Here is a 13,004-nt window from a genome sequence, read left to right on the forward strand (position 1 = left end):
GAAAATAAATGTTAAAAAAAGGAGAAAACGTACTGAGTTTTGGCGGGAAATGCCTTAAATAGCTTAGGTAAAACTTGTTTAGGCATATGGAAAAATATATGTTACCATCACACAAACAATGGTTATCACTATAAAGACAAAGGAGGCCAGAGTAAAATCGGATTAGCTTCAGATTGGCGGTTACCACATTCGAGGCGGCTTATAAGGTGTAGTTTACATAACTTGGAACTTTTACTTAGAAAACAGGTTGAATCTTTTAACTTTAAGTTATATTGAAAATAAGTTGGAATAGGATACAGAACCCCTGCAACCAAAATGCTCACCTTGATTTAAAGATTTAAAAAAGACGAAGATGCGGATGAAATCGTAGCTATACGAAATCTACCGAACACTTGAACCGCTGTTTGCAACTAGCGAAAAAACGATCGTCATATTCTTTAATTCAAATGGATTCTACTCGTTTCTTAGAAGGGTGTTCCCAATCGCAAACTAATTCAAAGTAGTGGAAATTTCTAACCTTTACCTGTTAGCTATGCTAGGATGTATGACAGCAGAATACCTCAATTGCTTTTATTTTTTAACTCACCCTTTGACTAACCCTAACCCGAACTAATCTGGAGTTATAGGTAACTTCGAAATTAGCATCTTTCTTAAAGTATAGGCTTAAATTATAGATTTCAAGCTACACATCGATCTTTCTAATGAGAGTTAATATGTCGGGGGCTTGTTACTACCATAAACACAGACAGTTGACAATAGACAAGTAATGAACCCGCTCTTCCTCCGGAGCCGAACCAATACTGAGATTAAGAAAATAGGAAGAAAGATTAACTAGCTTAAAGGAAACGCTAACAACTATGTTAATAAAGAAAATCGAGAGACATTTTGGTGAAAAAAGTTAAAAAGTTAAAAACAAATAGGAAATCTTTGTTTATAAATCACAACTTTGTTTCCAAAGCCTCTTTGATAAGGAAGACCTAGGACGAATCTAGATGGATCATTGCAGAGGTGAAATAAATAATTACTAGCGCTGCCTTAGGCTGTAGTTGCTATAGATACGTGCTTTTTGTCTTAGTTATCTCATTAATTGCCCAAGTGGCGACATTGATGTTAATGTGTTCCTGATTTGTGTAACATTAATGACATCAAGGTAATTAATTAAAATTTGTGTTTTTAATTAGCTTGCGTTATTCTAATTAACAGCTAATTAGGTAGAGACCACAGATTATGTTCTCTCACAACGGTATTGCAGAACTTAAGGCCATTTTTACGTCAATAATTTATAAGTTAGCCAGACACGACTTAAAAAGGGCATCTTCAAAAGAATGTACTTTGTAATTTGCCATTCTCTGGACTCAGATATATCAAAACAGCTTAAAAGAAGCTCTGTGAACGAGATTGCAAGGCTGTAGGTTATGACAAAAGCGCTAACCTTAATTACAGGATATTTTTTAAAAGAATTTAAGTTATGGAAATGAGATGGGAAATGACAATTTGTGTCCTTTTTCATAGGTTGTCTTAATCTTCTTTTATCATTTCAGAAGTATAGAAACTGTGAAGTAGTACCGTGACGTTCTCCATCTTTGTGGAAAGTAATATGATATCACAGAGATAAACAAGTCAACCCAAGCCATATCAATCTCTGCAAAGCGCTTACGTACACCGCGCTCTCCTCCCTATGAATGAATCCTCTGTTATTAACCTCGTCCTTGTGCATGTCTGACGTGGTATTTTGTACAATTAAAGTTAGTAATAAAAAATTATCAATCCAAAGGATGTACATAACCACACAGCCAAAATTCACCAGCTCGGATTATTTTGTGACCCGAACTCTTCTATTTAAAGTTCCATCCCTACGGACCAACAGATTTTGTGCCGGTAAGGTATGTTTTAACATTTAAATGAGCAAAGAGATTGGAAACTGGGGTTTATATTGAAAGTTTTGCAGTGAAATATTTTTCGGTCACACTATACCAGTTCACAACCTGGCCTCCAGGACTAATTTACGCAGTCAGCATGTAGAGTCCGTAGCTTAGTGGTTATAACTCTCGCACTTTGTGCTGGACATCAGGATTCAATTCCATTTAGCGGCGATTTAACATGGGCGAGTGAATGTTACCATAGCCCCGGGTTAACACAAGCCATGTGAGGGAAATTGGGGAGGTGGCACACTGTGTGGGCCTTTGGATGTTGTAGGAAGTTGTCTAGTAAGCGCGTAGCATTATAAACTCTAGGACTCTCCATCTAAGCCATAGTCCCTCCTGGAAATAATAGACAGGGTTTATCCCCCGATATTTGTGAGGCTAGCCATGTAAAATATGCACATCTGTCTATCTCTATATCGTAGGCATCAAAGAAATCTGGGGGTAAAGTTTACCAGTTTTTTAAATTATCAGAAAACATGAGTACGCAAGGCGTATGTATAATTTATTTTGTTGATAAAATAAAATTTTTTAGAAATTGTATTTCAGTTGACAACTTCTGCATAATTTCTTGAAGCTGTTCTTTCATGGATTTTATTTCACTTAGTTCGTGGCGTAATGATGAACGCTGGAAAATCCGCCATCTTTGATTTAACATATCTTCCGTTTCCTTGCTTTCGTCATCAAGAGATTCAATAACAGACGACAAATTCGAATTTGTTCTATCCAATGCGATCAACATTGCTGTCTAAAGTAACATAAACAATAGATCAAGGATAAAATGTTTACACAGCCATATTTTTTTCACTTCGATATGGCAGATATACATCAAAACAGACTCCTGGAAACGAAATCGCTACCAAGTACCGTGCAAGTCAATTAAATAAGTCTTTTTTAAAAACAAACAATGCAGTATAAGAAAAATAACATTTGATGAACCTGGAAGTGATGTTAGGTCTTGATAAAGTGGGTGGCTGGGGTTAATAGAAGAGAGGAAATTATATTATGTCAACTGGTGTACATTCTCCCCAAAAAGTAAACCAAAAAGCTATATACTACTTGCATTCGGTTGTCAAAATCTCAAACCCTAACGGCTCTAAAAAATCTCTTTTGCGAATCATTGTTTGTTTAAAGACATACAAAATCTTTGAATGTCGCCCGTGTTAGTTTTACCTTGTAGGATTCAAATCTTTCTTGTGACTCTCTTATCATCTGCTTAGCTTCATCGGTAGCTGCTATGATCTGGGTGGCTTGCAATTTATGTTGTTTCTTTTTCCCCTTTAACTTTCTAAGAGTTTCTTTGAGTTCTTTCACAGCCTTCATTTTCCTATCTCTCTCCCAGTGTAACAATTTTACATTCCACGACGTATTTCCCCATCTTTTGTCTTCTACACTTGCTTTAGTTTGAATTCTTTTTCTTCGAAGGACTAAATTTCGAAATAATCGACTTTGTTTTTGAATTTTATTTAAAGCTGGTATATCAAGCAAAGGCTGTATCATATCTCGCTCACTTCTGACTGCTTGGACATTTTTTTCGCTTTTTTGTGGCTCTGTACGTGAAGAATCATTAAGTTGAATTTCTTCATATGGTCGTTCTTCAGCAAAAGCTAATTTTACATCCACATCTCCGTCAAAGCAATGAGAGGAATAATCGACATATTCAAAACTCTCGTCCATTGCTGTTTTTGAAAGTCGTTTTAATTATGGAGAAACAATGTAAGGAAGGCATTACAATGTCACTATAAAGGTATCATCCCATTGCAGTGAGAATACGTAAAGGCTGGGTGTAAGGAGAAGTAAAAATATTGAAAAGCGGTTTTCCCGCTCTTTTAGAAATAGACTTATTTCCATATTTATTTTCGTTCTGCGGAATATACATACCAACATACAAAATAACATAAAAACAAGATTAGTTTTAAGCAAATTTTCTTGGAATGTTCTTGCTTAATTTTGTCACATTTTAAGCTTCTATCGTAGATTGTATTTGTTAAAAAAATATTTAAAATTTCAAAATGTAAGGTTAAAAAAAAGGATGATATTCTAATTCTTATATTTTGTATTCAGAGCGCCATCATTTTTCCTTGGATCACTTCACAATGCAATTTAAAATTATTATCAAAAAAAAAAAACACAAAATAGTTACTCGAACGGTTCCGACATATTGCCTAATACTGCTGACAATAATTTCTGTTAAATTTTGCCCATGAAATAATAAGTTAAAAAACAATGTAAACATTTTTATGAGGTCAAAAACAAAATATTTGGTTTTATATTTTCACAAATTTACATCGGAAGAATTTCATGGAGATTATTTTCTGTGAAAATAATGTATAGGGAGATGTGGTTTTGATGATTGGTTAATGGAGACATCGATTTTGATGACGTCAGCGAGGAAAACCCATCCATGCAAAAAACATTTTAGGAATTTGTTACGTCGTTACTTCTATTGTGTAGACCTTAAAAAGCTGACCAAAATTTTAAACATTAACCTGCTGGTTCCGAAACAGGTGGGTTTTCAAAATTTGGGAAATATAGCTATTTTGATCTTAGGTGGCTCCTATTTATCCACGCGGGAGATGACGGCAGTTATTTTTTCACAGGTTTCCATACTATTGACGTCAGTTTAATGTTAAATACACAGAAAGGTTACTAAAATGGACAATTTAGGCATGTGCATATTTGGCTATTTCAAAACACACCCAATTTGCCTGTCAGATCAAATATCAATAGGTATGACACGAATTTAAGATTAATTGATCTGCATTAAAATTTAGTTAGGATAGCGAGCTAAGTAGCTGGTCTGATTATTATGGAACAGCGTTTGCCAAACATTCATTTTTATTACATCAGTTCGAGGAATTTTAACCGTTTTTTGTCCCCTTTAAAAACATAAGAAGTTATAATCATTTCATACATGTCAACTTATAATAGAAATTTATAAAAAAATTTGAAGTACTAAATTCGCGCCTAGAATTAATAGAGAATTTCAGCTTTCTTTTTTAATATTTCGCAGCATAATCCTTACAAAGCTAGGAACAACTATTTAACAGAAAAATATATAATTTTATTTCATTTATTTATGAATACGGGTTCGTTTTGTTTAAGCGTGCTTCTTCTTTCCTTTGGATTTTTTTACCAACTTTTTTAAATGCTTTTTACTAGATGCTTTAACTTTTCCTGATTTACCTTTTTTCTTCTGTGGTGGTGGTGGAGCTGGCTCTTCCACACCTGGAGCAGGTGCTGGTGGAGCTGGTGCTGGTGGAGCTGGTGCTGGTGGTTCTATCGCTGGTGGAGCTGGCGCTGGTGGAGCTGGCGCTGGTGGGGCCGGCGCTGGTGGAACTGGCGCTGGTGGAACTGGTGCAGGCACAGGTGGGAGCACGGGCGGTGCAGGAGCAGGGGTACAGTTAGGATTGTAGTTGGGGTCGGATGGGTCAAGGCAAACTGGCAGTGCAGGTGGTGGAACGCCAGCAGGAGGCGGTGGAACAGGTGCAGTGGATCCTTCCTCTTCCTCTTCATCTTTGTCCTTTTCATCATCGTCTTCATCATCATCACCTTCACTATCTCCACCATCAGGTTTTTTTTCTTCTGCTTTTTCGTTGGAGGTTGTAATGGTTTTTTTACTAGCATCTTCTTCCTTGGTTACTTTTGAGTCTCCCTCCTCTTTTTCCCCGTCTTCCTCTGAGCTTCGTTTGCCAATTTTCCCCTTTTTAGAATGTTTTTTATTTACCTTTTTCTTGATTTCTTTTTTTGGTTCTTCTTCGTCTTCTTCTGGCTCTGACACAGCATCTTGGTCTGGTTCTTCTATTAAATAGAGTTAGACAACAATCCAAGCGAGATAGAACAGGGAAATGAGAAAACCAAAATATCATAAATTGAATCATATGTAAATTTATTAAACACATAAAATGTCCAGACTTAACTAAAAACTTCTATCTATCAATTTACTGCGTATATTTACTCATTTTGTTTTAAATGGCTTGTGGATTTAGTATGAGATTTAGCATGTTGAACAGAAGGAGCGTTTGGAGTTTGAGAGATTTTGTTGACCGTATGCGTTAGCACGGTTCCCTTCTTGTTAGATTTAATCGCTTTTGCCAACATGCTCTTTCTGGATCCGTCTTGCTTAAGATGACTGGTTGACTTAGTATGGGATTTAGCATGTTGAATGGTAGGAGCATTTGGAGTTTGAGAGATCTTATTAACTGTGTGTGTCAACACAGTTCCCTTCTTGGAAGATTTCTTTAACTTCTTTTTAGGTAAGTTTTTAGGTTCTTCTTCTTCCTCTTCAATTTCATTTTCATCTAGAAGAAGAACGTTGCTTCTTTAAATCGATTATGTGTTAATAAAGTTGTTTGGGCTTAATAGCTTTCCTTCTTTTATTGTTAGTTGCGTGTGTTAGTTTATCTTGAGTGACTAAAATCTCTACACTATTTCTGTCTTACTAATTTCATTACTGCTGAGGTACATGATAGCAGCAGATACACTTGAAAAGTTTGAACTAATGACAGATCTTTTGGTTTAAGACTGTTCTTACATTCATATATTTTTTACTGATTATTCTAACTAACCATGGACCGTAGCAAGATGTTGAAGGTTGTGGGGGAAAAATGCCTCACCATTTAATCGGCGTTTTTGCTATTTTCAGGAAAATAATTGCGACTTATTTACGGTGGTCAAGACGAGAAAAGTTAAGACACAAAGGCACTCTGCAATCTACAAGTTTGCTGATAAACAAATGCTATACTTATTTTGCATTGAGGTTAATAACAAAAAATCGAAGATATTAGAGTACAAATGTCAAAAATAAGGTGCTGTCTGTCAATTTATGCATCTTATTTGTACTAATTTTATGTCCGCGTGTATTAATTTTCGCGAAGTGAAAAAAGATTTATTTCACGCGTATCAATTTTCGCTTTTATCATTTTGCGCGCAAGTTAGAATTACTTAACAAATCACATAAAAAGTGAACTTCAGGATTTCAGGCAACCTAAGATGCATTCTTTTCGCGCGAATAAATATTTCGTGCAAAAGCGGAAAGTAGAACGCGCAAAAATTAGTACGAATATGGCAATTCCTCGACATTATACTGCTGATATATTTCTTTTGCAGCTAAGCGTGACTACAGCCATACAACGTGAGAAGTCTTACAAAAATAATTGTTATTGATATAGCACAAAATATAAATGTGAAGGAAATATTTTTTATACAAAAAAGAATCCATTGTAATTAACTAGAAAAAGAAGAAGAAAAAGAAGAAGCGATAATGTCTAATGAGAGAAATTAGTTTATGGATTAGTTTATTTCCTTTTTAATTTTTATTTCTTATTATTATTACTTTCTGAAACATTATGATTTCACGGGACTGAATCCGTTTAAAGTTTAAAGATAATTAACCATGACGTTAAATGGAGACTGTTATAAAAAATTCTCTTCTGAGTACCCCCTGCTGTTCGTTGCTTCACGTTCTTGACATAGAAGGTTTATTACTGACCAATGAACTGACTTAACCTCTTTTTTGATTTCTTGGCCTTTTTCTTCAATGACTTTGAGGTTTTAGCATACTTAGATTTTCCTTTTTTGACCTTCTTCTTAAATGGTGGTGGTGGTGGAGGCGGTGGCGGAGGTGGTGGAGGTGGCTCGGTTGGTGGTACTGGTGGTTCAGTTGGGGGTGGAGGTGGCGGTGGTGGAGGTGGAGGTGGTGCTGGTGCTGGCGGTGGTGGTGCGTCTGGGGGTGGTGGGGGTGGATATTGAGGTGGTGGAGGTGGTGGGTACTCTGGTGGAGGATATGGATATGGTGGCGCCACAGGTTGTTGCTCTTCTTCGCCACTTTGTTCATCATCTTCTTCCTCGGGTGTCTCTCCTCCATCTCTTTGTTCAGCTTCTTCTGGCTGTTCATCTTCTTCACCATCAATGGAAGCTGGTTTTTTCCCATGCTTTGCCTTCTCTGCTGGCGCAGCTTTTGCAGCTTCTTCTTCTTCATCGTCATCATCATCATTCTTGGTATGTTTAGCTTTACCTTGCTTTATCTGTACTTGCTTAGTGACCTCTGGTTCACCATCCTCTTCTTCATCGTCATCATCATCACCTTCCTTATTATACTCATCCAACAGAATGGACAGCAAGCTTCGTCGTTTTCTTTCGCCATTTTGTTTCAAGTGGCTTTTAGACTTAGTATGAGATTTAGCATGTTGAATAGAAGGAGCGTTTGGAGTTTGAGAGATTTTGTTGACCGTATGCGTTAGTACAGTTCCTTTTTTATGAGACTTCTTTTGCACTTTTTTATGCTTTTTTACTTTCTTTTCCTCTTTAACCTCCTTCACTTCTTCTTCGCCATCTTCACCGTCTTCTCCGTCTAATTGTTCTAAAAATCCATACCGTAATTAACGTTTTTTTTTGTGTTGATAATTATACATAAATCGTGTGAATGTGCTGCCATCTGTGCTTGGATGATAGTTATATATGCGTGAATGTGCAGACGTTCTGGTGAATCTTGATCAACTTTAGTTTTAGTGTGAAAACTCATTATTCTTCATGTGTGTCCGTGTAGGGTATCTTTGCGTTATAAGCGCGTGTTAACATATGAAAAACTATAAGACTATCCTACGTTAGCGTCTTTCTTTCTGATAATAGTTAAATATAGATCTTACTACATACGGTGGATGCTCTTGAATAGGTTATATATAATTTGCAACAACTTTAACTAATCTAATTCAACCTCAACTCAGTATGTGTGTAGGTAATTATAAGTAAAAGAAAATGTAAGCGATAAAAAAAATATATATAAGTAAGGCATGTATAACATAGCGTAAAGTATTGAGATGAAATGTAGATGGAAATAGACTGAAGTATGTCACTTAAAATAGTTAAACTCACCAGCGGAGCCATCATCATCTTCGTCAGCTTTTGCTGGCGGTGGTGGTGGTGGAAGCTCTGGTGGTGGAGGAGGTGGTGGTGGAGGAGGTGGTGGGACCTCTGGTGGAGGTGGTGGTGGATACTCTGGTGGTGGCGGTGGTGGAACCTCTGCTGGTGGTGGTGGGGCTTCCGCTATAATAAAAAAAATTATATATAAATATATATATATACATAAAAGTTAATCTAATAAACAATATTGTGAAAAAAGTTCAGTTATATTTACCTGGTGGTGGACAATCCCAGATTTTCTCTGCGTCGTTCCATACTCCCCCGTCGCATGGCGGCGGTGCGGGAGGTGGTGGGCCGGGAAGTTTAGTCCAGCCTGGTGCTGGTACTGGTGGTGGGGGTGGAGGTGGAGGTGGAAAGCCTGGGGGTGGTGGAGGGGGTGGCGGAGGTGGAGGTTCGAATTGGCTGTCTCCTTTGTTTGAATTAGCTGCTTTTGCGTTCTTTGGGGCTTTTTCTCCGATTTTCTAGATGTATAAATGATGTTTTATATTGACAGATGTTCAGTAGAGATGAGAAAGATGTTTTGGGCAGGCATCATTCTATGTGGAAAAATACGCCACATACCCAAAATTCAGAATCATATTTTTATCGGAAAAAAACCAAGTTACTTTGCCACAATAATTCTATTATGTCAAGATAAGATAAAAGCATGTTCTGAGGGTTAATACCGTCTTGTCGTTGGGGACAAAATTGTTTTTTTTAGACCTGGCAAAAATACAGTGTAAAAGTATTACAATTACAAATAAGCTTACCTTCACTTTAATTTCTGAAGAAAGGCCACCTGATTTTGCATGAGCTTTGTGGTGTTTATGCTTCTTAGCTAAATAAACAGAAAGTTAAAGAAATCAATAATCATTAATGCTATGTCTAAAGTCCAATCTTTTGGTGCAGTCATTTTAAGTTTATGCGTGCATTTCTGTTTCCAGTATACATTGTACTGCTTGGATGCACGACTGCGCATCGCTAAGTATGCCGTACTTAACTTAATGTATCTTTAATTTTGCGTATTATGGCAAAATTTTCTAATCTCGCCAAAATTTATTTTCTCAAATTCTCAAAATATTTTTATTTTGGAAACTAAGATAGGAAATTATTTTATTTTAAATGTTATGTAAAATAACCGCGAGAAAGACTTGAACCTGCTTCATGCTTATAAAAAATCAATACCGTCTCACGGATTTTTAGGCCATGGTCTCTAGAATCTAAATTTTATAGGTTTTTGTAATCCCTCTGGGAACCTAAATTAGACGCAATTGGTTTTTAGGCCTTCCAGAAAATTTAAGATATATTTATTTCCACCTGTAATATTGATTATGGCTTTTCTCAAAAAAAATATTCTATCCAGACTACCTCGTCCCCATGGCTCTTTTTCTCTTTCTGACCTCAAACGGCGGAGATTGTCAGAAAAAGAAAAAGGGCTCTGGGAACGAGTTTGGTATCCGGACTTACAAGAAAAGCTTTTAGGTGAACATTTTGCAAAGAAATTATTTGTTTTTTGTTATAGATTTTTTTAGTTTTTTAGTTATTTTAACTATATGACAGCGTAGCTTGTAATTAAGATAGATAGCTATATCTCCCTAATTTAACATTAAAATATTGCACTTTTTTATAAGAACTTTTTTTAATAACACCGAGGCTAAGAATTGTTAAAAAATAAAAACAAAAAAACAACAATAGTAAGGCCTAAAATTTACTGTTTTTTTCTTTTTTCCTGAAAAGCACAACAAAAAAGGAGACATATTCAACACAGCATATTTCACAGAATCAATGTTGCGATTTTACAATATCCATATACACGGGGGACGAGAATAGGTTTACCATATATTTAAAATAAAATCGTAAAAAAAAAACGTGTAAATATATTGAGAAATAATTCAAAAGCAAACAAAAATAAACTAGTCTAGTTGCTTGTGATTTCTAAATATTTTCGCCACAAAGTTTGTTTTAAAAATAATTAGACTACTCTTTGTGCAAGCGGTTGAGCTCCCTACGTCGTCTTTTCATTCAAAACCTATTTTTAAAAAATTTGAAAAGCATAAGAGAATTCCATTAGTTTGACAGCTAATTGTAAGTTGAAGGTAATACATACAAATAACTTTATCATTATTTTTGGCGAGTTGTATGTAACTGCCGAGTTATAAATTGTAATTCATTCGACGGTATTTCTGTCCGAAAAGTCTAATAGAATAACATAGCACATAGAGTATAATATAGTATGCCAACAACCGTAAAAAGATATAAATTATTCTTACCAGAAACAATGGCGCACACCAAAACGCCCAAAAGGACGATTTGCAAAAATCTCATCTCTCTCTCTAGGTTTCGACTACAACGCCAAAAAAGATAAATGTTTTATTTCTATTTTTTTTTTCACCGGAAAAAAACAATTACTCAAGGTAAAAAAAAAATCTATAAATAATTAATGAAATACAACCAGTTTTTTCTATTAAGTGGGCGACCAAGCGTGTACACATATGCAATATCGCTTGTGAGCTCACCTCAGCTTTGCTAAAATATTTTGTTTAATTCACTTTCTGTATGATTTTGATTTACTTTCGGTATGATTTGGTACCAGGCTCCTTGCCATAACATTTGTAATAATTTAAAAGGTTGCCAAATACTTCTTTCCCAGGGCACCTTACATTCCCTGCTATGAAACATAGGTACGGGAATGAGGTTGCTTAACATATTCTTGAACTTAGAAAGCTCTGCAACCTCCTTCCTAGACCAAAAATAAAAAATAAACAGGAACTGGGAATTATCCTTAAAGATATCGCAAGAAAATTTTCAACGACGCGGAATCAGCGCCCCATGCAGAAAAGCAGCTACTCGTATGGCAAAACAAAATGTGGCTTGGTTATCACTGACCTAATACATTAATATGTCGATAAATGGCCTTTTTTAATTTTGTTAAGTCTTATAGAATCTATATCTATATCGTGGAATAAACCCATTAAAAAGCACTGAGGAAATCAAGTTTGTGTATGGGACACAAACTCGTCTGACATAATATTTCCACAAGTTAATATAACCTTATAAACTCATAACCGGGTTGTTTTAAACTCGTTTTCAGAGACAAAAGGAAATAGGAACATCCATCATACCCTCCTTCCCAGGTTTTTTAAAGTTGATCGTAAGTTGACAGAGCATAAACACTTGTAGAAGAAGTGCTGATGGGTAAAATATTTCACACCATGTTCGATCAGGCAAAAAAAAAAAGTGTTAAGCAAATTCGTCTCCAGACCTATTGGGTTTCTATATTTATATGGAAAAAATTAAAAAGATCGAGGAAGAGGTTGTGTGTTACGGAGCTAAAAATTTTGCCCAAATAAGGATAACTCAGTTTTTCTTTGTTTAAAAAAATACGCTTTAATAAGAACCTAGTTTATAAGAACATTGAGGCATAGGTTTTGCCCAAAATAAAGAACATAAAAGTGTTATCCGCTTGAATTTCTTCATAGATTATAAAATAAAATAATTTACGTCTAGAATTAGGAAGAAAGAATTATTTCCAAACAGTTTCTTGTTTTTTACTAGTACACGTGTATGTTTTTACAACAACATTATTTTGACATTATCTGGGTTTTTTTTTCAATCCTGAAAATTATGCATCATCAATCGTTAAATTTGATCGTATATTTCGCTACATTTCGGAAAGAGCATAAAATAAGAACATGTAAGGCTGAGAGAGTTTGAAAAAAATAAGCACATCCAGCTTCAGCTGAAAATTACTTTTTATATAAAAGAAAACACAAGAACGAAAGGTTTTAAAAATATTTGCTGCATCCAATCTTGTCCCCCGGACTTGTTAGGCTTTTTATATTTAGACGGCCTGAACATGTTTGTGCAAAAAATATAAAAAGCCCAACAAGCCCTGGGGACGAGATTGTGTTTCATCCTGATGCGCGAAATAAAAAAAATATTATCTGTGAATGGATTATAAACAATCTTTGTAAGAGTTTTTCATTCAACTATGTTTTAAGTTTACTATATTGTATCACCGACACAATAATAACAAAATGCTGACATCAGCATCTTTCGGCTTTTAACGGAATAATAAGGAAACAAGTGAATATGACATAAAACACCAATTATCGCATCCGTTCATCAAGCTCCAACCAGTGGTAATAATAGTTTTTCGACATGACGAGGAACTGAGGGTCT

The 13,004-nt window shown here is 35.5% G+C and overlaps 2 protein-coding genes across 3 annotated transcripts; both read right to left on the reverse strand.

Moving 5' to 3' along the window:
- Positions 1–1,280: 1,280 nt before the first annotated feature.
- LOC130612676 (uncharacterized) lies at positions 1,281–4,760 on the reverse strand. Its single transcript, XM_057434030.1, has 2 exons — positions 3,096–4,760; positions 1,281–2,670 (listed from the first exon to the last, which is right to left on the reverse strand). The coding sequence occupies exons 1-2, from the start codon at positions 3,597–3,599 to the stop codon at positions 2,428–2,430; spliced, it is 747 nt and encodes a 248-aa protein (XP_057290013.1). The 5' UTR covers positions 3,600–4,760; the 3' UTR covers positions 1,281–2,427.
- A 146-nt stretch (positions 4,761–4,906) lies between these two features.
- LOC130612664 (uncharacterized) lies at positions 4,907–11,249 on the reverse strand. Of its 2 annotated transcripts, none has more exons than XM_057434017.1 (5): positions 11,093–11,249; positions 9,593–9,660; positions 9,058–9,304; positions 8,796–8,966; positions 4,907–5,723 (listed from the first exon to the last, which is right to left on the reverse strand). In XM_057434017.1, the coding sequence occupies exons 1-5, from the start codon at positions 11,145–11,147 to the stop codon at positions 5,023–5,025; spliced, it is 1,242 nt and encodes a 413-aa protein (XP_057290000.1). In that variant the 5' UTR covers positions 11,148–11,249; the 3' UTR covers positions 4,907–5,022. The 2 variants fall into 2 exon arrangements, with proteins under 2 accessions (XP_057290000.1, XP_057289999.1); XM_057434016.1 differs by lacking the exon at positions 4,907–5,723 and adding an exon at positions 5,791–8,283.
- Between the last annotated feature and the right edge of the window lie 1,755 nt (positions 11,250–13,004).

This window comes from Hydractinia symbiolongicarpus, chromosome 10 (assembly GCF_029227915.1).
Source record: "Hydractinia symbiolongicarpus strain clone_291-10 chromosome 10, HSymV2.1, whole genome shotgun sequence".
In the NCBI taxonomy this organism is placed as follows: domain Eukaryota; kingdom Metazoa; phylum Cnidaria; class Hydrozoa; order Anthoathecata; family Hydractiniidae; genus Hydractinia; species Hydractinia symbiolongicarpus.